The following is a 21,811-nucleotide window of genomic DNA, read 5'->3' as shown; positions in this document are numbered from 1 at the left end:
TGACAGCGTCTCTGTTGCTGACAGCAGTGCCTCCGAGCGGAGAGATTTGGCCAAGACCAAGGGAGTAGGGCAAAGTCTTGACCGCATCTGGACGATTCCTCGAGAAGAGGAAACTTCGGAACCCTCAGGTTTGTCTTTTGCGCAGCCGTTCACGCCGCGTGAAAATGCGGAATATTTTGGAGGTCGTCATCTGAGGAACCACTGGCAGATAGCGAGATGCATGCACCTACGCATTGCGCTCCGAATCCATGTGGTGAGGTCCCGGGACGCACTAGCCAGCCGCGATCTGTCATCCGGCTGGCCTGCGATGTAATTTGTGAGTGAGGTTTCCCGCAAGTTTCTGGTGCTCACTACAGGATGCGCCATCTTGACACAGCCAAGATCGTCCGAGCTCGGAGGTTGTCTGTCCATACTTACCACCTCTTGGCGATAGCGTCAGCTCGACGCCTCTGATGAGCGCACGGATGCCGCATCTCGGCGCGCAGGCAACCATCATCCTTTGACCCGTCAGGCCACTGCAGACAGGCCGCAACTGTGCGTCTCTCTCTCAAGCGCTGTACGCGCTGCTCAGCCGTGCGATCCTGGGCTCCACCCTGCTCCACCTTCAGGTCTGTACGGTGAATTAGGAGATGAAAAGACTAGGCTGATCCTCCCATGGCTCCACGTATAGATGTCGACGTCCCGAGGACAGCATGTGTGTATTGAACGCCCACACCACGGCTGCGCGGGCTTGCAACACCGTGATGCGGGAGGATTGATGTTGGCGAACCATAGGACGCGCGTAGTTCCTATCGTGCTGAAACAGGGGCAGGTCCATCATGGACGGGACGCACGCCCAGCGAATCCCCGGCAGTGCAAGGCTCTTGCGGTATAAAATGGGCGAGCGCACCGCTGTGGTCCCCCAGCTCTCAGCCTTCTTCTTCTTCAGAGCCAAAGACTTTCAAGTCGGTACTGGATAGTGAGTGTCTCCACCTCTCCTCCTCCCTTCCGTCATACAGCGCTGACGGTGTGCGTTGTTCAGCCTGACTTGTTTTTCTCTCCCTTCGCATTAAATTTTCACGACTTTGTTCAGCTTTGACACGACTTAACGACCACACTCCTTCCTATCGTCTATTAATCTCCACTCTTCACTTCACCTCTTTATATCTATCGTTATCATATTCACAATGCGTTCCACCATCGCTATCACCGCCGCCCTCGTCGCCGCGTCCGCCGCTCCCTCGCTCGCGCTCCCCATCGCACCCGCGAGGTATGTCTGCTCATCAGCCTACGACAACTCCCCGCTAACATTTATTTATCTTTAGCGGTAGCGAGGCAGTCAACTGGAAGAAGGTCGGTAACGTCGCGGGAGATGTTGGAAAGACCCTCCTCCACTTCCTCCGCGCTGAGGACCCCGTCATGGCCCGCGCGTTCGAGCACGAGCTCCTAGCGCGCGCCGCGCCCGCTGGCAGCGAAGCCGTCAACTGGAAGAAGGTCGGCAGCGTCGCGGGAGATGTTGGCAAGGTTGCCCTCCACTTCCTTCGCGAGGAGGACCCCATCGTCGCTCGTGCGTTCGAGGACGAGCTGCTGGCCCGCGCCGCGCCCGCGGGCTCCGAAGCCGTCAACTGGAAGAAGGTCGGCTCTGTCGCTGGAGATGTAGGAAAGACCCTGCTGCACTTCCTCCGCGAGGCGGACCCGGTCGTGACGCGCGCTGACGGGAGCGAGGCTATCAACTGGCACAATATCGGGAACGACTTCAAGCAGTTCGGCGAGGGCGTCATCAGCCGTGCCGAGCCCGCAGGCAGCGAGGCTGTGAACTGGAAGAAGGTTGGCGGCATTGCGGGTGACGTTGGCAAGGTTGCGCTCCACTTCCTCCGCGACGACGGTAGCCAGGCGATCAACTGGCACAACATCGGTCACGACGTCGAGCAGTTCGGCGAGGGTGTGGTCGGCCGTGCGGATGCGGGCAGCGAGGCCGTGAACTGGAAGAAAGTCGGCGGCGTTGCAGGCGACATTGGCAAGGTTGCCCTCCACTTCCTGCGCGAGGAGGACCCCATCGTCGCCCGTGCGTTCGAGGACGAGCTGTTGGCGCGTGCTGCCCCTGCTGGCAGCGAAGCCGTCAACTGGAAGAAGGTCGGCAGCGTTGCGGGAGATGTTGGAAAGACGCTCCTCCACTTCCTTCGCGAGGAGGACCCCATCGTCGCCCGTGCGTTCGAGGAGGAGCTCATGGCGCGCGTTGACGGGAGCGAGGCTATCAACTGGCACAACATCGGGAACGACTTCAAGCAGTTCGGCGAGGGCGTCATTAGCCGTGCCGAGCCCGCAGGCAGCGAGGCTGTGAACTGGAAGAAGGTCGGTTCTGTTGCGGGGGACGTCGGGAAGACGCTCCTCCACTTCCTTCGCGAGGAGGATCCCATCGTCGCCCGTGCGTTCGAAAACGAGCTCATGGCGCGCGCCGACGGAAGCGAGGCTATCAACTGGCACACCGTGGGTCACGACGCCGAGCAGTTCGGCGAGGGCGTCTTCGGACGTGCGGATGCGGGCAGCGAGGCCATCAACTGGAAGAAGATCGGCGGCATTGCAGGTGACGTTGGCAAGGTTGCGCTCCACTTCCTGAGGGAGGACGAGCTGTTGGCTCGCGGCCTTGCTTTGAACGAGCTGGATTGAGCTTAGGGAATGGCCGTTCTGCTGGGATAGATGAGTGTTTGGAGATTGGGACGGTGGTCAGTTTATTGTTATTATTTAGTCTGTCGGGTTGAACTTCGTGGAATGCGATTGGCACGGCTGAGGGCTGAATATTTTGGTGTGCTGAGTTTGCTCTGCAACTGTATACCGAGTTCAAGTTGCGGGAGTCTCTTGGAATCGTGCTCCTCAAGACATCAGTACTGTGGCAATGTGAGCGAACTTATCCACGACGCTACGGCCTACATTCGAGTCGCCTTCTGTAGGCAGACTACAAAATGATCACGGTGAATGGGATCGTATCAGTGCAACACTGTCATAGCACTATTTTTTCGATTATCTCGAGCGCAACATGATAATATACCCAAATGCCAAAGATCGCGACATGTCGGATACATGTAGCCAGCATTAAACAGAGATTTCCTTCGTCTCACAACAAATTTACAAGACGAGATCCCCCCAGGATAAGTACAATATTTGTTAATAGACGGCATCAGAGTGCCGAATTTACGACAGGCCAAAAAAAAGTGCAACGGTGCTACAGCTTCGTGGTCGACGGTGGCATGGGCGGCTTAGGGTGCATCGACATGTACGCGCCCAACGCACGCGGGGGGTACGCCATCCACGGCGGCATGCCCGCAGGAACGCCGTACGGAACGCCCGCGCCGCTGGCTTCGTTGCCTACACCCCCACTATTGATCGAAGAACCGTCCCGCATGGAGAGGGCCGTCAAGACGTCGTGCAGCTGTCAAGATATCAGCGATGTGGGAAAAGAAGGGAAAATAGGTAGAGACAAACCTGCATCCGCAGCCCGTGCATCGCCGCGCGCATTCCGCGCAGCTCCTCGCCCGTGTGCAGCGCCTCCGACGCGCGCGCGGAAGCCAGTGCGCCGACTGAACCAGCGAGAGTGCTCAGCGTGGAGTGCAGCGCAGCGAGCGTTTCCGGAAGGGGCGTAGCGGGGTCGAGTGGGGGGACGTTGATGTCCGGCGGGGAGAGCGTGGGCGGCGGGAGCGCGTAGGAGGGGGATGGGTATGCAGAGCTGCTGAAGGGTGGATAGGGAAGCAGGTACCCTGGCATCGGAGAGAGAAAGGCGCTGGAGGGCCCTGCTTGCGCGTTTGACGCTTGGGGTGGGTGTGGCGATGACCGCCGGGCCGGGGTTATGGCGGCTGGGGCCTGGGTGTGGTATGGGGTGTGCCAGGGAGCGCGTGCTTCTGCGGTCGCGTAGACGTCAGTACTGTCATCTTCTGCGGGAGGGAAGTAGGACGCGATATTGATACCCGCAGATTCCGCCGCAGCGGTTGCAGGGACCGCGCTAACGTTCGAGACAGGATGAGCAGCTGGCCCGTGCGCTGAGTCCGACGGCTGTGCTGCATTCCCAGAGGGATTAGGACGTGGGACCTGTGTCTGTTGGGGAGGTACGGCTTCGAAGGCGACTGGTCTGTGAGAGACTTCCGATGCAGAGCGAGCGTCTAACTCCAACTCCAACGGTGGCGTACGAGTACGAGTATCGTGTGGCCTATACCAGGGACCAAGCGCGCGCTGGACCGCATGCATCTCTAGGCGCATGGCGCTGACAATGCCTTCGAGCGCCGAGAGACGCATACGAAGTAGCGCGTTCTCAGCAGCAAGAACGTCCGCGGTAGGTGCGGACACAGGTCGTGGAGAGGTTGATCGTGTTTCTATCTCCGGGGTTGTGAGAGAAGACTGTGATTCATAGGCATCGGTGACTGGGTCAGCACTGGCTGGGTCAGCACTGGATTGATAAGGACTCACCTCGGGATGGGACTCTGCTCCTGTCGACGACTCACCAGCATGCTTATGGTTGGGGACGTCATTTCGCAATATCTGCTGTTCGCACTTGCCATCAGGACAAGGTACTTCGACGAACCCACACGAATCCTTGAGGTGCGCGGTGAGGAGCAGTCTCTGGCAGGTATGTGGGCAGCCTTTGCTGTGTTGCGGACATTCGACCACCAGCTCATCCACCAGCTGTAGCATGAAAGTAAGCACAGACCTCTGAAAACCACGCAAAAATACCGACATTTCGCACGACCGGGTCTGCAGGTGCCAGGTCGTGCATGGAGAGGGGGGAGCGGTCGATCGGGCACTGTCGCGCAACATCAACTGCCATAGAAATGCACTTGTAGCAGAATGTATGGCAACATGTGCGAGTCGTGCATGGGTCCACGAATGGTGATCTGGTGAATAAACGAACGTGAGTATGGAGATCTCGGCGGGTGTGGAACCGGTGGCACCTGCAGATACAACACACCTAGCCATCACAATGTCAGCAAGAGCATGGAGACCATTATCTCAACGCACCAGGTTCGCGTTCGGTGTGTCAACGTACAAATAAGAGGAGGACATCGGAGAGGAGTGTACAACTCTCTACTACGGCGTAGTGGAGAATCCGGCGTCCAGGACAGGCGCTAATTAGCACTCAGATCACCTGACTGTGAGGAATGGGCGCCCATCTTAGCCGCCTCTCTCAAAGTTGCAGATACACTGAACGTTCCCCTACATTGGCGTGGTGTTCCTATCATCCTCCAAGCAACTCAAAACAAGACGTATCCTTTGGAGACTGGAATCTTGCCGTCTCAAACATCCCTTCGGCCGCTGCCCACGAGGCAAAGTCTCGGCCGGCGTCACTGACGCGTCCCTTCTGCAGAATCAACCAGGGCAAATTGCAAGAGACTATGGTGGGCCGTGGCTCGCGTTCGGGCTGACAAGACGCCTATAAACCTACGTCTACCACCTCGACGTACACTGAAGATCCCTACTCTTACCAGCCATGCAAAGAACCTCTCGCCGCTCGTACGGGCGTAGAGGATGGGATGTCCGCCGTCCAAATTCACCTCTGAATATCTGGTCCAGCTCCGTGGCCCCTTATATACCTGTTGTATTGGGTGGAGCAGTCGTCGTTGTGTTTGGAGGCACGTAATTCTGCATTTTAAAGAAGACGAAAGACCATTTGCTCAGCTTATACCAGGATTCGTGTGGTGGAAAGTGAGCCGTTGGTCCAAAGACGCGAAGGCGTACTACGAACAGAAGAAAGATATTGTCACAGAGAAAATGTCGGCTGCCTTGGAATCTTACTCTGTGAAGAAAGATGCGTTGGCGGAAAAGGCTTCTGCTACGAGGGCGTCTTACGCAGACAGGAAGAAAATGGTGACGGAAAGGCTATCTGATGTCCGAAATATCGCGCGTGAGCGCATTGGCGACGCTCGAGAACGTCTCAACGGCGCATCTCCCCAGTCTCGCGAAGCTCTTCAGGAACACATGGTAAGGAGTCTTAACGGGTTAATATTTTTGCCGTGGTAACGTCGTGACTTAAAGGATGCAAACGAGCCGAATTCTACCGCGAGTGATGATCAAAGCATCGAGAGCATACATCTGGCTGACGGAGAAAAGAAGTCCCGGATGGCAGGCGCACGGGAGTGGATGAGAACGCGCAGGAGTTCTTGAGTAGGTAACCGTTACTCTACCCAGTGTGATATAGGACGTGCTCGGCAAGCACTGGTTCCGCAACACTTGTCTCCCCACCTCGTGCCTCCCGACGGCTGCGGTACTTGAAGCTTGGCAATCTGTGTTATTTTCCCCTTCAACGCAACTTCTTGCCCGATGTCTCGTCCTTGTTGACACTTTCTTACTCTGGAAGGCGCGATCTTCTGCTGGTGGATTACATAACTACACGGCATGCACAGCACTTCCCAAATTCTACCAAGAACTCTTGTTCCGTTTCCTTATCTTAATCGCCTTTGCCGCATGGATCAATTACGTTCCGGACCTGTTTGTGGGTCCATCTCGCGTTTGAACCATCAATAACTGGCGTAATACATCCCACTTCAGCTGGTTAAGCTCTTCTTTGTACGGCGAAGCTGATCAGAAGGTACCCCGTGACAGCCCTCGTGTCCTCAGCGTTGCACGGGCGTGCCGGCAACTCCGTGTGCGACGTGGTCTATACGGATTTCCGCCATTGCTGAGGGCATTTAAAGGGACGCTGCGGCGTGCGTGCTTCCCTGGACACTCTCCACATCGTCTTCTGCAACGTCATCCTCGGCGGCCTAGTTATGGATGTTCCTTATACTGGTAAAGGGAAGAAAGGGAAGAAAGGCGCCGGGTTTTGCATCACCCCAGATCGCATCACCCCAGAGGAGCCTGTAGATGTCAATTTACACGAGAAGGGTCTGCATGAACGCGCACCGACTCGAATCATCCAAGAGGAGCCTGTAGATGTCAATTTGCATACCGAAGCGTCAAGGGAACAGGTCCTTGACGCCGTGTTGAAGATGTCTCTCGCCGCGGGAGATTTCGCAGACACGAAGTTCTACGTTTTTTCTGCGCGCACTCAGTCTGGCACTGTGAGCAAGCCTCTCGCCGTCTTCGCGAACAGCGTCGCCGTCAGGAAAGCGTCGCCTCATTTCGAGCGTCGTGAGTATTCTATTTATGATACCGGGCCTCGCTGGCTTAACCTCTGTGTTCAGTGTTGTCCGGGGGATTCATGGAGAGTCAGGTCACCGCCTTGGATGCAGAGAACCATCTCCCTCAGAATTTATTCACAGACGAGTATGATTACGACTCTGACAGTGATCTGGATGACGACGAAGATGAGACTGATGGGCGAGGTTCCCAAGCTGCTCTTCTGACACCGAAGGGCAAGCTAGCGGACTTTCATGACGAAGAAAATATTTCGGCGCTTACAGAATTCCAGGAAGACAATGTATGTCATGAAATCTTTGAAAAGATCTGTTGCTCACGAGCGATGCAGCTTCAGGTGCCTAGTACTTCAAGCGAGAAAACTCTCAATACCTCTGATCCCATTCAGACCTTTCCGCGAGGAGGAAGAATTGGCCAAACGGTCTATATCAAGGACATAGCGTTTAAAACGTACGTACGTCCTAAGCCAGTGCGCGCGGAGCTCATGCGGCGCAAACATTCAGCTGGCAGGCTTTCATTTTCTACGTATACACTGGCAAAGTTGAGTTCGCGCCTCTCAAGTCTCAGGGACAAAGTGCGCGTGGTGCGAGCGTCGATGAGCGCGCAATGTTATCCCGGCCTCCACGCTGCTCTCCCAAATCGATGTATCGTCTTGCCGAAAAGGTTTATTAACTTTCACTGCAATATGTTACTCTCACTGATCTCGACCCTCTTAAGTACGACTTGAAGGAACTGAAGGACTTGGCTGCGAAAGATCTGGAGTCGAAGTTGTCCAAGGAGAACATTTTACACGAAGTCTTTTCTGGATTCACTTCGAGGTGAGTTGTTGTTTAGCTGACCAAAGTAATCAGATGGGCTGATGTTATGTTATCTAGATATCCAGAAATATCCACAAAACAGGTCGAATTCTTGAGCAACAACGTAGGGTCCGTCGTGTCACAATTGCCGCAGTGGATAGATAGTATCGCTGCGGGCCATTTGCCACACAGCGCCGACATACTAGTATCCTTCATTCAGAAAGTAGTGGCATCGAAAACGATCACAGAACCTGAGCCAGTGTGTAGATATTGCCGCTCTTCGGGGTATAACCGCACTTGTAGCAGCTGCAGCCGGGCGATGTAGAGAGATGTTGTATATTTGATTGCATAGACTGCTTCGTATGCTTCTTGTGTTTGAATCGTTCACACTGCATCAAATCCAGTATGCGTGGTTACCTACTGCCACATGACGAGGAAATAGGCGTCTCCTACAATAATTGCTGCAGCGCAGGTAGCCCATCCCAGAATAAATGCGAACAGCATCGAGGAAGTGGTGGCACCTGGCAGCTCTCGTTACTCAGGGGTTCGGAGGGGGCAATGTAATGTCTACGACGAAGACATTAGTGTCGAGGGCCTGCAGGCCTGCGCCGAACACGTAGCGACTTCATGTTCCACTATGGCCCGCTAAGGAGAGAGCACGAAAAGGGTCGGCTTGGTTAAAATTAATTGTCAGCTATCTGTGTTAGCAGGACGGAGAATAGTGTGCTCTCAAAGGCCGGACATGGGGAGTGTTGGCGGGAGCATGGAGTAGACAGAACGAAACACCCCTGTCTCGGTCAACCATACGGCAGACAGAGCAGTGGAGGGACAACGAAAGCAGGACGACGGGTCGCTGGCAGTGACAGGATGGCAAGCCTGCTCAGCTGATTGAAGGCAAACCATGTCCGGATACCATATAAATCTGGTTTTTGGTGCTCGCTGATGCAGCTGTCCCGTTGTTCCACGTGTAGAAATTTTGTACTACTAGTAGGCCGGCGTATACAATATTGTACAAGGCCCGAGAGCTTGAGCCGAAACAAAGAAACTCGCGACATGTCACAAATTGTCACACCGCGTCTCCACTGCAACCGTGATGGTACAGTCGACTCGACGTTGAAGCATGTCTTAGCCGCCTTTAGGTGCTTTCCTTAAAGCAGCAGATACACTGAACGTCCCCCACATTGACTTGGTGTTCCTGTCATCCTCCAAGCAACTCAAAGCAAGAAGTATCATTTTCAGATTGGAATCTTGCCGTATCAAACGTCCCTCTGGCCGTTGCCCACGAGGCAAAGTCTCGGCCGGCGTCACTGACGCGTCCCTTCTGCAGAATCAACCAGCCTGGCAAATTGCAAGAGACTATGGTGGGCCGTGGCTCGCGTTCGGGCTGACAAGGCGCCTATAAACCTACGTCTACCACCTCGACGTACACTAAGACCGCTCTCTTACCAGCCATGCAAAGACACTCGCCGCTCGTACGGGCATAGAGGATGAGATGTCCGCTGTCCAATTTCACCTATAATTGGTCTATTGGGTGGAGCAGTTGTCGTTGTGTTTAGAGGCACGTAATTCTGCATTTAAAAGAAGGCGAAATACCACTTGCTCAGCTTATCGCAGAGAAAGTGTCGGCTGCCTTGGAATCTTACTCCGTGAAGAAAGACGCGTTGGCTGAAAAGGCTTCTGCTGCGAGGGCGTCTTACGAAGACAGGAAGAAAATGATGACGGAAAGGCTACCCGATGTCCGAAATATCGCGCATGAGCGCGTCGGAGACGCTCGAGAACGTCTCAACGGCGCATCTCCCCAGTCTCGCGAAGCTCTTCAGGAACACATGGTAAGAAGTCTTAACGGGATAATGTTTTTGCCGTGGTAACGTCGTGACTTAAAGGACGCAAATGAGCCGAATTCTACTGCGAGTGATGACCAAACCACCGAGAGCATACATCAGAGAAAAGAAGTCCCGGATGGCAGACGCACGGGAGTGGATGAGAACGCGCAGGAGCTGTTGAGTAGGTGACCGTTACTCTACCCCAGTATGATATAGGACGTGTGCACTGATTCCGCATCACTGGTTTCTCAAGCTCGTGCCTCCTGACCGCTATGGTCCTTGACTACCTGCGTTATTCTTCTCCTTCACCGCAACCCTCATTCTTGGCTGCCCGATGTCTGAACCATGTTGATAGCTTTTTTACTCTACTGGAAGGTGCTGTCCTCTGCGATGGTAGGTTGGATCACACGCCGATTCGGCGTGCACAGAACTTCTCAAGTTCTACGGAGAACTCTAGTTCCGTTTCCTTATCTTGGTCGCCTTACCACGTGGATCAATCATCTCTTGGACCTGTTTGTGGGTCCATCTCGTGTTTGAACGCTCGACAATTGACGTTATGCTTCCCACTTCAGCGAGGATGATCTGGGTTATGCTCCTATTTATGTGGCGAAGCCTCTCGGAAGGCACCCCATGATAGCCCTCGTGTCCTCAGCGTTGCAAGGGCGTGGCGTCAGCTCGATGTGCGGATTATGGACATTCCTGGGGGCATTTAAAGGGACATTGCGGCGTGCGTGATTCCCCGGATACTGTTCTTATCAGTTTCTGCATCATCATACTCTGCGGCTTAGTTATGGAGGTTTCCTCTACCGGCAAGGTCGCAAAGAAAGGGAAGAAGAGTCTACATAAACGCGCATCACCTCGCACTACTCAAGAAGAGCCTGCTGATATCAATTTGCCTACCGAAGCGTCAAGGGAACAGGTACTTCAAGCTGTGTTGAAGACCTCTCTCACTGCGGGCGATTTCGCGGATACGAAGTTCTACGTTTTCTCGCGCGCACTCAGTCTGGCACTGTGAACAAGCCTCTCGCCGTCTTCGCGAACAGCGTCGCCGTCAGGAAGGCGTCACCTCACTTCGAGCGTCGTGAGTATTTGAGTTATTCTATTTACGATACCGGGCCCGGATGGCTTAACCTCTGTGTTCAGTGTTGTCCGGCGGATTCATGGAGAGTCAGGTTACCGCCTTGGATGCAGAGAACCATCTCCCACAGAATTTATTCACAAACGAGTATGATTACGACTCTGACAGTGATCTGGATGACGACGAAGATGAGACTGATGGGCAAGGTTCACAAGCCGCTCCTCTAACGCCGAAGAGCAAGCTAGCGGACATCCGTGACGAAGAAAATATTTCGGCGCTTACATTCCGGGAAGTAGAGAATGTATGTCATGAAATCCTCGAAGTGATCTGATGCTCACAAGCGATGCAGCTTGAGGTACCTAGCACATCAAATGAGAAAATTCTCGATGCCTCTGATGCCATTCAGACCCTTCCGCGTGGAGGAAGAATTGGCCGAACGGTCTACATCAAGGACATAGCGTTTAGAACGTACGTACGCCCTAAGCCAGTCCTTACCGAGCTCACGCGGCATGAACGTCCAGTTGGCAGGCTTTCATTTTCTACGTGTACACCGGCAAAATTGAGTTCGCTCCTCTTAAGTCTCAGGGACAAAGTGGGCGTGATGCGAGCGTCGATGAGCGCGCAATGTTATCCCGGCCTCCACGCTGCTCTCCCAAATCGATGTATCGTCTTGCCGAAAAGGTCTGCGAAATTCGGCTGCGAAATGTTCGTCTCACTGACCGCTACCCCCCTCAGTACGACATGAAAGAATTGAAGGATTTGGCTGCGAAAGATCTGGAGTCGAAGTTGTCTAAGGAGAACATCTTGCCCGAGGTCTTTTCTGGATTCACGTCGAGGTGAGTTGTTGTTTGGCTGACCAAAGTAATCGGATGGGCTGATGTTATATCACCTAGATATCTGGAAATATCCACAAAACAGGTCGAATTCTTGAGTAACAACCTTGGGTCTGTCGTGTCGCAATTGCCGCAGTGGATAAAAAGTATCGCTATGGGCCTTTTGCCACACAGTGCCGACACGCTAGTATCCTTCATTCAGAAGGTGGTGGCGTTGAAAGTGGGCACACAGGCTGAGCCAGTATGTGCATATGGCTGCCGTTCGGGGTATAACCGCACTTGTCGCAACTGTAGTCGATCGATGTAGAGGATGACTACCGATACTACCTAGCAGAATGCTTCATATACTCTTCCTCCTTGAGTTTCCGCACCATGTTGAATTGAGGATGGGTAGCTACTTGCTGCCATATGTGGAGCAATGGTCTTCCGTATTACTTAAGTACTTCAATACTGCCCGCCAGCGGCGAGGTGATCTTCTGATACATCTGGACACGTGCCATACGCGTGACTGAACATGATCGACACGGTCACAAGAAACGTTGTAAGGGCCCCGAGTCCGAGTTGGCAGCTACAAGTTGAAGTTGCTCCGATAGCTAGTTCACTCGCTGGTGGGTTCAGTAACTCCTGGTGATAAGGTATATGAGTTCAAGAGTAGCACGACATTCCACTGGGTGTTAGCGCGTTCTTGCCCAAATTTGTGGCCGGTGAGTGCATTGCATTCAGGTATCATAAATAAGTGATATATTCGATAGTCGACTCCAATGGCAGTGAATTCGACTTATGGGTACTCACCCTGGGGATTCGCAAGACACAGCTGCTGGAAGTATCCTCTCTGCAGTGCAAACGTTCACTGCGCCAGATGCCCTGCCGCCCCAATCCCTACATCCCTTTTCCTTGACACCACCTTACGGATCAGTGTCATCATTGAGAGAGGTCATTGAACTAACCACTCAGATAACGAATTCGCTCAACACACACTTGTCATTGCCACTGTTAAACCCTAAACTACTTTCCCTATACAGACAGCTCACCGCCATCTCGCATACCGCTCAATCCGTCAGGGCGTTCTTTTTCTCGATTACAGCCGGTCAATCTCACGGTGTATTTTCTTCAGTCCGATCAGCACATACGCCATGCTGTTTCCGTGCTGCGCAAGCGAGTCGGAATCACTTACGGAGAAGACGTTCCTCTGGATCGCGCTACCATAGTTGATTGGTGCATGTCACGTCTCGAAGCTTGGGGTACCTCTGCAGGCATGGAGGCCTTCAGGGAAGAAGAACGGGATGGGCGCATGACTGTAGTGCTCGGCGGCAAGGTCCTTGTTCTAGACATTGACTTCTTGGTGGACAGAACCGATCCAGAAAAACCGAGCATCCGTGTTGCGACATTAAAAACATCATATGCCATCCCAAATGGTTCGGCCGGATCGACCACCGGATACTCGTTGTCGTTAGACGGGTTTTTGGCGGGCAGCTTGCAGGCTTTCCTTACGGAAGTACAAAAAGAGAGTGATGTTCAAGATAGCATCGAAGCAGGGCGACTGGGCATGCTCTTTTCGGAACATCTCTCCTATCTAATGAAACTTGACCAGTTGGCTCTTTCCGAAGGGGACGGCGGCTTGCGTTGGTTCAAGGATATCGATAACTTGGTGCTTGCTGTCGAACAATTTGCAACCAGTGAAGCTAATGCTGTGAACGCGTGCGTAGTCTTACGTTGGCTAAAGTGCTGACGAGATTGATCGAATTTGAGCAGCGGGCAGCGTGGCGCGCCCGTTCCACTAGATGTTTTTATCATGCGCTCGCATGCACTTCCTCTCCCATATCTCGCCGCACCCTCAATCTCGTTTCTGATTTCCATCTCACCGCTCTCATATCTTTCCCTTCTCCGCGCACCTGCGTCCATTCTTGCAGCTCCCGTGAGCAAGCTCAACCTCCCCAACCTAGACATTCCATTTGGCCGATTACGAAGTCACCTATCTTCTCATCCCCGTCCCGCGGGTACGACAGTGGCAACCCTTGTACTCTCTTCCGCGAAGATGTCTCTCCCCAACGCTGACCAGATTTCCATGCCCAACCTGGGTACACGGCCCACCTTCGCCTTGGTGCCGTCCGGTTCGGACATCGAGCATACATTCCCTCAGGTGTCCGACCCTGCGGGCACAGATGCACCCGGATGGATCCTGGATTTCACAGAGGGCGGGAAGTATTCTGGTGTGGTGATGAGTCAGTCTAGGATGCGAGAGGTCGAGTTTGTCGTGAATCCTCTCGGTGGGATGAATCACATCGGTAGCGTCCCTATGATGACGTTCGGAAGCGGGAGTTGGCTCAATCTTCTCGTAGGTGTTATGGTTTTTTGTGCCTCCGTTCGCTGGTGACCATTAGTTAATTTGTCCTTTCACAGCTTTCGCCCCAGACCACGCTACCTCCTGAACATTATACGGCGCTTTATGTCAGTGAATATATTCCTCACTCATGCTGGATGTTTCACGAAGTGCTTCATGTTCAGACTTCGCCAACGTCTGCTCATCCGCCTCTGCAATTACGACTCGCCGCACCGGAAGAGCCCGGATTCCTCCTGGAAGCGGTCCCTGTGCGGACCCTGAAGGAGGTATGGGGTATCCTGGAGGTGATTCTTTTCTTCCCTTCCTCGATGCTTCGTCCCGATATTCTTCCAGATCGTCAAAGAGCAGTGTTGGCTCAACGAAATAATTGGCGGACATCCTTGGGTTCCAGAGGGTCTGGCCGCTCAAGACGACACAGACATGGCCGACATCGAGGCGACAGAAAACGAACTAGACGCTCTTCTCGGAGGTGCGCGCCACAATCTCACTCTCATGCAAACACTCACGTCGTCACCACAGGTACTCTGAATCCGCGCAAACTGCCCGTCAATGTCTACCTGCCACCATCACCCGGGGACCTGTTCGATCCGGATGACCTGGACGCCCTCTCGCTGCCGTCTAACCATCGCGGAGCGAGGATCGTCATGATGTCGCCCGAGCGACCGCCCATGCCCGGGCTGGTTGAGATATCCGTCACCTTCGAACCCCGCCGGCCGCGCGGGGTCTCGGTCGAGATAAATGGGGCTATGGGGGCGGACCTCCAGATCGACGTCCTCGAGGAGGTGTGCAGACGGGGCGGACTGCTGGGCTTGCCCGGGAGGGTATGGGTGCAGGCACAAGGGGCTGTATAAGATCTACTGGAATGCCTAAACGTACAAATACAGTTACAACAATAGCTGGAGCACAAGTGGAGTTTCTGATAGCAGAACGGCGAGAGCATATCCAAACTTTAGTACACAAATCAAACCAGTCCCGCGAGAGAACATTTACGGACTCTACCAGTCATCACTGTTCTCTCCCAAAATGTCGTCCTCACGGGCGGGAGGAGAGAAGAGGGCAGTGACACCGCCCCACGAGTCATGGCGCGAACCGCCTGGCTGCGCATACACTGGAAGAGTGGGCGGCACAAAGCCCCGCGCAGCGGGTCTAGCTCCTCTCCCGCGGCTGACTCCAAAGTTGATGACCTGCCCGCGCGCAGAGCTACGGCCAGCGCCGACGGCGTTCAGGTGGTGCGACCGCCTGCGCGCGCTGGGGGAGGAGGGGTCGAGATTAAGCTCGAAAAGCGTCCGGAGCACCTCGCCCGCGTGCGGGAACTCGCCCTGCACGACCCCGTCGGCGATCTGCTTCAGGGTATTTGCGACTTCCGGGTTGGTGTAGTGGGTGCAGAGGAAATCGATCTCGAGCTCTTGTATCTTGTCATATCTGGTGTGCGCGGAGGAAATTAGCACAGGCAAACAAGAGGAAAGGGGGAAGGTCGTGACCTGGACGTGAATTTGGAAAACACTTCCTTGACTATGTTGGCAGTGGAGAGGCGCTCTTTAATGGCGGCGAAGGCGCGCGTCTGGAGCTCTGCCAGGCCATACTGCGGAATACCTAGCGTTATATACAGGGCGTCAAGCGAAGCAAATGCTAGCCCACCTTGTCCGCGAGGCGGTACATAGATTTGGGCGAACAAGGCGGCACGGAATTCGGGTCTGACAAGTAGAGCGCCAGCTCCACATTACGGGCCTCCTCGTCCCTCGACTTTAGCTGCATGAATTTAATCTTGCCTGTGTACAGGTAGAAGATGAACGCGCGCCACCTACGGAAATTTGAGCTCAAATCGAGTAAGGGAGGCGCGAATGGGTGCCTCACGTATGGAATGCTGCGTCCTTGATGATGATCTGGCGACAATTCCCCTGAGCGGAGGGCTGCGCTGCTTGGTTTGTTTGACAAAGTGCGGTCCGTCAACGTCTATTATACGCACGGGAACAAATATGTATGGCTGGGTCCCTCACCTGGTTGACCCTGTGCTTCATGAATATCTGCAGGACTCTCTTCGACTATGTCGATCACGTCCTCTTCGTAGTCCAGATCGCTATCAGAGTCATAGTCATACTCGTCGCAATACGGCGTCTCGTTCCCCGGGTATCCCGAATTCAGGTCCACCCTGGAGTTAGATTCCGAGAATCCGCTCGACAGCACTGGTCAATAGGCACAGCCCACGAGGTCAGAACGACCTCACAACGCGCACAATCGAACGAGAATGCGCGACAAGGCCGCGTGGTGCTCACGTTTATCCAGGTCCTCGATCTTCTTGAGCACGGAGCTAATGGCGAGGATGGGCTGCGGCTTGTCCACGCGCACCGTCCCGTCTGCGGTCACGTACTTGCGCGAGAACGCGAAGAACTTCACGTCGAGAAAGGCCGGGGACGACAGCGACGCCTTCAGCGCCTCCTCCGTCCGCGTCAGCGCGCCGACCGACGGCGAGATGCACTGCTGTAGGGTTGAAGACATTGTTTGTCTATCCAGGACGCTGCGAGGATTTATGATGGAGTGAGACTGTGAAAGTGCCGTCCCTCCGACGCTAAATTGTACAGTGTGTTGACGGTTGGACATCGCGAGCGCTAAGCGCCGGACTAACGTTCTTTCTTACTACGTCCGTGCCTGTGGGCATTCTGTAGTCCATGCTCTTGGAAGCGGCTGGCCACGAGACGCATATGGTCGAACGACTTATGGTATGTAACAACTCATCGTGATGAATCGGCCGAGCATAGCTATGGGGGTACTATGGGGGCACCAAGAAGCCGCCCAGAAAATGAAACTCGAAGATAGAAAACCTATTTTATAACACTTCCAAGCGGTACTCAAACAGTGCTCAGTCTTCCTAATCTCTGGGACCAGCTGGTATGTACATATTTTGCTTACTTTGGACCCAGCTCGGACTGATTCTGACCTTCGTAATGCGCACCAGCTCTGGGACGGTACGCGTCACCTTTCAATTTGCATGCCTGCCTGCCCATCCCCTACTACGCAGGTCGTCGACCGCATCGTCTTCTACACCACTAATACTGGCCTGCTGATGAGGTAACTGACCGCTATGCACACAGCGCGTGTGTCTGCTGACGCGCGCCATATTGGCAATGTTGTCGGGATCGTCGTCATCAGGTGCGCCCCACGTCCGCCTTCCCCCATGGCCGAGCAGAGGTGCAATTTCGCACGACATAATATACTTCTCCATCTACCTCTGATCAAGCGTGCGTCTCCCACCTCTCGAGTCCGCTGACCCTCGCGCAGTGTACACCAATGCGCTCATCGCGAAGTGCGTTTTGTCGCATCTGGTGCCGCCTGTCTTCCATAATTGACCATGCCGCCTGCAGGCTCTTTTGCGGCGGTGGCATAGACGATACGACACTGTCGATGTCCCTCGCGGCACGCGTGGGACGCACAGACTAGAGCGGGCAGTTTGTCAAGACTGATACGGCATCCCCCCTTCCCAGTATCACTGCACTGATACTCGCGCAGATTTTCCCGGTGTACATGTTGTGAGAACGACGGCGACGGATAGCTGGTACCCCCAGAGGACAATGGGGTACGGTCTCTATCCTGGTCCAAAATCCTCCTCTGACTGATGCACGCCGACGCTGACCGAGGTTGCACTTTTGTCAAACCCGAGTCCAGCGCGTACAACCCCGATGCGTCCTGAGCCCTGTTACTTGCTTGTTCATTCAGATAGCACGTGAGGCCGATGCAGTAGTCCACTGTGTACACTACTCTGCCGTCTGTTCGCTCTAGTCTCTATCGTGTCGCGCAATGATATCACCAGCCGTAAGCTACTGTTGACGAGTATAATTTTCTGACGGCACGTCGGACATGGGCTTAGATACCTATCGAGGGCTGCACATACCTTGGACCTTTGACCGTGCCGCCTTGAGATCCAAAATCCTGCATTACACGTACAAGTTCCTAGGTAACTAGACAGGATGTATAAAACCACAGATGCCCATAGACATATCAAAACATAAAAGTGAAGGAGCATAGCGACATCGAAAGCAACGTGAATAAGACCGTAAGAGAACAGCGACATCAAGAACTTGGATGAGAGCATGAGAACATAACGGCGTCAAAAATTGCCCGAGAAAGGGGGTCAATCCGAATTCCGCCTCTGGGCCACGGCGCCAGTGACATCGGTGGCATAATGATCAGGCGCTGGGAGAGATGTCCTCTGGGATATCACTAGCAGCAGGCTAAGCGTCGCTGGGACTGGCGGAAGCCTCAGCCGCAGCTCGCAAAGCGGCGGCTGCCTCAGCCTCCGCCCGTTGAGCCCTCAGTAGCACATCCTGTGCTGCCATCGTCCACTCCTCGAATTGCTCCGCAGATACCTTTGCTTTAAATTCCGTCTTCTTGGCCTCAAAGAGGGCCTGCAACTTCTCGTGCTGCTCGCGAAGCCGGATGAGGAATGTTGCGAAGTGGAATGCTTGGAGAGGCTTGGAGAGGTCGAACGTGCAGACATTCCGTTCTATGACATATATTTTCTACGATATGAAACAACTGAGGTGAGATCTAGTCGCGATCTGATTAAATATTGGACTGACCTTTGTTTGCGGTGACTGCCACGAAAGCAGAACAGCGCCCACCACCCCATTTGTGACCAGCGCGAAGACCGGGTGTCCCTCGATGCCGAGCACCGCGAGGAATGTGACTGAAGCCACGCAGTAGAACCGTCCCTGGTTAAGGGACTTTGCCTGGTCCTCATTCCAGCGTTTGTATTCCACAACCAACACTGGTAGTAACAACTGATCCTTTGTAACCGCTTCTGGATCCAGGTCCCGAGGTCTGTCACCGCTCTTGGTCGGGTCCTGCAAAACCAAAGGACTGCAGGAATTGATGAATGGATCATCCACATGTTTCTGCCAGTCGACGTTATCCGCGGCCACTACCCGAGAACGCGAGGTTGTTTTCTTCGGGCGAACCACCGGTGTTCCCCTTGACGGTTGCGAAGAAGGCCGAGATGCTAATTCACCAGATGACTTGTCCTTGTCCTTGGGTTGCGTCGTCAAGGTATGCTGTACAAGAGCCTGTTTCTTGAGAAACTTCTGAGTGGCTGGGGATCTCTTATCGTTAAAAGCATCTACAATATGGCTGACCACAATAGCATCACATATGCCCCTGAGTGGCTCCGATGCTGCGTGATTGCTGAGAATGTCAAGCATCTTGCTAGGTTTAACAGAAAGTGACTGTATCTGGATGGAGAATTGTAAAGCTTGATTCCATGCCACACCAGCCTGAGATTGCACAGGTGCTGGTGCTTCATCAAATCGAGGAGACGATAGCACAGCCGTGCAATGGTGGCGATAGCCTAGGGCTAAGTCTACCTGCTTTTGAGCTAAATCTTTCTGCAGCTCCGGTGACTCCTCATGACTGCTGACAGATTCTACAGCCTTATTTCGAGGGAAGGTGAGTTCTCGTTCAAACCTGCATATCCCAAGGTGAGCTCAATGATGAAAGCCATAATTAGAGTAGTCACTCACAGAACATACGGCGAAACAATGCGGTCAGAATCTGGGACACAGAATTGCAGAAGCATTTTGTCCCAGTCATATCTCGCCTCCGCTTCATTAACGGGGAGACCAGACAAGGCTGCATGGCGGCCGTAGGCACCCGCCGATGCATAGAGGATGGTAGAGAATCGACTCGATAGGATGGCCAGATGCGATGGATCTAATTTGGCGGGTTTCTCATTCGGCGCAAATGTCAAATAGTTTTCGAACAAGACCCTCTGAATCTTTTGAACAGCTTTGTCTACCGGTGGCATTCTATCCTGGTTTAAATCAGCACAAGGAGTTGATATCGGATGCAGAATCAGAATATCCACCACAGTTGACCACACTCGACTGGGCCAAGCAAATTCAACAACAATCTTGTTATATACATCAATTTTCTCGTTGATTTCGTCCGCATCTTCGGCACTGTCGGGCAACTTGATCAGACCAATCGGGAATGCCTTTCTCTCAAACAGCCAGGTCGCAGGTGTCACCGGCCCGTCGAATGCAACTGAAGTCGTCCTCGCCAATCTGGACACCGAATCAGTGGTGTACGATATGACCGCACGTACACTCACCTGGAACTCGATCTATCGGTCCGCGTGGCAGATTCACTTCTGCTTTTCCGACTCTTCGGTTCCGACATCTGCGAGGCCTTCTCGTCCTTCAGGCTCTGTGACTTCACGCTGTCTTGCTCTACGCCGGTGCGCGACGTCTTGGAGCCACTTCCCGTCTCAGACGTCGGACCACGCGTAGCAGATCGACCTCGACTTTACGATTGCGAGAAGAGATGGATCAGTCATGAACGATCACCGAGGTAGGGCTTCTCATACCTTTCAGTAGTCGTGGGTTTCCCCGGGCTTTCGATGATGCTTGGTAGTTTAGTCATCTCCGATGTGGGTGGAGTCGAAAGGTCAATCTCAACCTTGTTGTTGCCTCTGAGAGGGAAGGAAGGTGAGTTGGATGCATCTATTGATTTCTTATCAAGCTGCTCACCCTTCGCCGCGCGCATCGATCGTTCTTGCCCAATGCGCTACCCGTGTCCCCAGATCACCATTGTCCTGATCCTCATGTTCGTCCACATAGTCAGATCTCCAGTGATACGCATCGATAGCTGGTCGATGCTTCGACTTCGACACTATCCGCTGGCAGTGCGCATCTAGACCGAGTACAATCTGCGCTAGGGTGAGTGCCGATCGTGTGTCCGTGAGATCAAAATTCCCTATTGTTGCCCTAGAATGTGTACTGGCACACGCGATGTGCACAGCTGGCTGCAGGGTTATCAGCATCAAATCAACAATGAAGCCGAGCAGACCAACCAAGCAGTCACCGTCCATTTCTGTGCCGACCCAGGCGAGTAAAATACGGGCTACAGTGCCAAACTTCGAGATCTCGAAGCCGACCACAGGTTCATCGATATCCCAGACGCGTCGCTGATATGCGACACTAGTTAGCAGGGATCGGATATTGTCCGCGTCAGCCACGCAGATCATGGGCAAAACCGCGAATGATCGCCGGCCGGATCCGCTCAGCACATGTGCGTCAAAAGGGACGTCGATAGAGGGTCCACTGAGTTCTTGGGAGGTTTCGTCGGTGCTCTCTTGGTCCTCATCGGCGTAGTCGCCCTCAGAGTCTACAGTAGAGCGGGTGCCGTCAATAGAGAGATCCATGGAATTATGTGAGGAAGATCTAGCTGTGCCGTCGGACTGCGACCGAGTGCCACCGAAGCGTGCGTCAACATCCATGGCGTTCGACGGCGAGCAGGAGCGAGAAAATCCACTTTCGTCCACGACGTGAGAGATGAGGACAGTTGCAACACCATCGAATGCGACCTGGTTCGATCGTGGGGACACCCGCGGTAGAACAAACGATGCTTCATTCCTGTTATGCGGTAAAAAATCGAGTAATTCAGGGTATGAGAATACACGAACAAGTAGCAAGAATCTGGTGAGCATGCCATTCCGATCCCTTTGAAGAGAGGAGACCACAGAGTGACCGTCGGCCGAGGTCGGCCACAGTCCTGGAGAGATTCGAGCTCACGAAGAGCCGCCACAGTCGACAAGACTAAGTCGAATACCTCGTGGACACGCGATACGAATTGATCGCTGGGCTTTAAAGCTTCTTGGTATGATGTATCTTTACGTAGTTCGTCTGAGAGATGAGTAGCTATCGGGGAGACGAAAGGCCAGGGTCCGGTAGAGATGTACTCGGGAAGAGGTTGGGAGAGCAGAAGAGCGATTTCTTGAGCCTGAGGAGGCCATTCGGAAGAGTCAGCTATGTCGTGGAACACGGGAGACGGGCAAAACATTTCTAGAGAGA

The 21,811-nt window shown here is 53.8% G+C and overlaps 8 protein-coding genes across 8 annotated transcripts; 5 read left to right on the top strand and 3 right to left on the bottom strand.

Moving 5' to 3' along the window:
- Nucleotides 1–1,166: 1,166 nt before the first annotated feature.
- Nucleotides 1,167–2,646, top strand: SCP_0311850 (predicted protein; the record flags this gene model as incomplete). The annotated part of the gene is made up of 3 exons (XM_027756568.1): nt 1,167–1,249; nt 1,305–1,332; nt 1,474–2,646. 3 exons carry the CDS (start codon nt 1,167–1,169, stop codon nt 2,644–2,646), a joined length of 1,284 nt encoding a protein of 427 aa, XP_027612369.1.
- A 553-nt stretch (nt 2,647–3,199) lies between these two features.
- SCP_0311840 (hypothetical protein) lies at nt 3,200–5,028 on the bottom strand (the record flags this gene model as incomplete). Its single annotated transcript, XM_027756567.1, has 6 exons — nt 3,200–3,406; nt 3,460–4,365; nt 4,435–4,650; nt 4,703–4,859; nt 4,917–4,933; nt 4,984–5,028. 6 exons carry the CDS (start codon nt 5,026–5,028, stop codon nt 3,200–3,202), a joined length of 1,548 nt encoding a protein of 515 aa, XP_027612368.1.
- A 424-nt stretch (nt 5,029–5,452) lies between these two features.
- Nucleotides 5,453–6,126, top strand: SCP_0311830 (hypothetical protein; the record flags this gene model as incomplete). The annotated part of the gene is made up of 3 exons (XM_027756566.1): nt 5,453–5,594; nt 5,651–5,943; nt 5,998–6,126. 3 exons carry the CDS (start codon nt 5,453–5,455, stop codon nt 6,124–6,126), a joined length of 564 nt encoding a protein of 187 aa, XP_027612367.1.
- Nucleotides 6,127–6,731: 605 nt separating this feature from the next.
- On the top strand, nt 6,732–8,220 carry SCP_0311820 (predicted protein; the record flags this gene model as incomplete). Its single annotated transcript, XM_027756565.1, has 6 exons — nt 6,732–7,092; nt 7,146–7,381; nt 7,430–7,548; nt 7,602–7,761; nt 7,816–7,916; nt 7,974–8,220. 6 exons carry the CDS (start codon nt 6,732–6,734, stop codon nt 8,218–8,220), a joined length of 1,224 nt encoding a protein of 407 aa, XP_027612366.1.
- Nucleotides 8,221–9,607: 1,387 nt separating this feature from the next.
- Nucleotides 9,608–11,936, top strand: SCP_0311810 (hypothetical protein; the record flags this gene model as incomplete). Its single annotated transcript, XM_027756564.1, has 13 exons — nt 9,608–9,724; nt 9,779–9,903; nt 9,972–10,009; nt 10,074–10,111; nt 10,176–10,234; nt 10,291–10,445; nt 10,507–10,637; nt 10,721–10,799; nt 10,862–11,097; nt 11,146–11,264; nt 11,318–11,477; nt 11,532–11,632; nt 11,690–11,936. The coding sequence occupies 13 exons, from the start codon at nt 9,608–9,610 to the stop codon at nt 11,934–11,936; spliced, it is 1,605 nt and encodes a 534-aa protein (XP_027612365.1).
- A 473-nt stretch (nt 11,937–12,409) lies between these two features.
- On the top strand, nt 12,410–14,821 carry SCP_0311800 (hypothetical protein; the record flags this gene model as incomplete). The annotated part of the gene is made up of 7 exons (XM_027756563.1): nt 12,410–12,685; nt 12,744–13,327; nt 13,382–13,964; nt 14,030–14,077; nt 14,135–14,254; nt 14,304–14,439; nt 14,490–14,821. 7 exons carry the CDS (start codon nt 12,410–12,412, stop codon nt 14,819–14,821), a joined length of 2,079 nt encoding a protein of 692 aa, XP_027612364.1.
- A 144-nt stretch (nt 14,822–14,965) lies between these two features.
- Nucleotides 14,966–16,466, bottom strand: SCP_0311790 (predicted protein; the record flags this gene model as incomplete). Its single annotated transcript, XM_027756562.1, has 6 exons — nt 14,966–15,392; nt 15,452–15,552; nt 15,609–15,771; nt 15,825–15,885; nt 15,968–16,153; nt 16,244–16,466. The coding sequence occupies 6 exons, from the start codon at nt 16,464–16,466 to the stop codon at nt 14,966–14,968; spliced, it is 1,161 nt and encodes a 386-aa protein (XP_027612363.1).
- Nucleotides 16,467–18,196: 1,730 nt separating this feature from the next.
- SCP_0311780 (hypothetical protein) lies at nt 18,197–21,800 on the bottom strand (the record flags this gene model as incomplete). The annotated part of the gene is made up of 9 exons (XM_027756561.1): nt 18,197–18,484; nt 18,545–19,424; nt 19,481–19,770; nt 19,825–20,023; nt 20,071–20,262; nt 20,326–20,430; nt 20,489–20,763; nt 20,812–21,373; nt 21,424–21,800. The coding sequence occupies 9 exons, from the start codon at nt 21,798–21,800 to the stop codon at nt 18,197–18,199; spliced, it is 3,168 nt and encodes a 1,055-aa protein (XP_027612362.1).
- Nucleotides 21,801–21,811: the final 11 nt, after the last annotated feature.

This window comes from Sparassis crispa (assembly GCF_003851025.1).
Source record: "Sparassis crispa DNA, contig_000002F, whole genome shotgun sequence".
Classification (NCBI taxonomy): domain Eukaryota; kingdom Fungi; phylum Basidiomycota; class Agaricomycetes; order Polyporales; family Sparassidaceae; genus Sparassis; species Sparassis crispa.
Note: the sequence above shows the minus strand (reverse complement) of the source record. Positions and strands in the feature narration are given on the sequence as shown.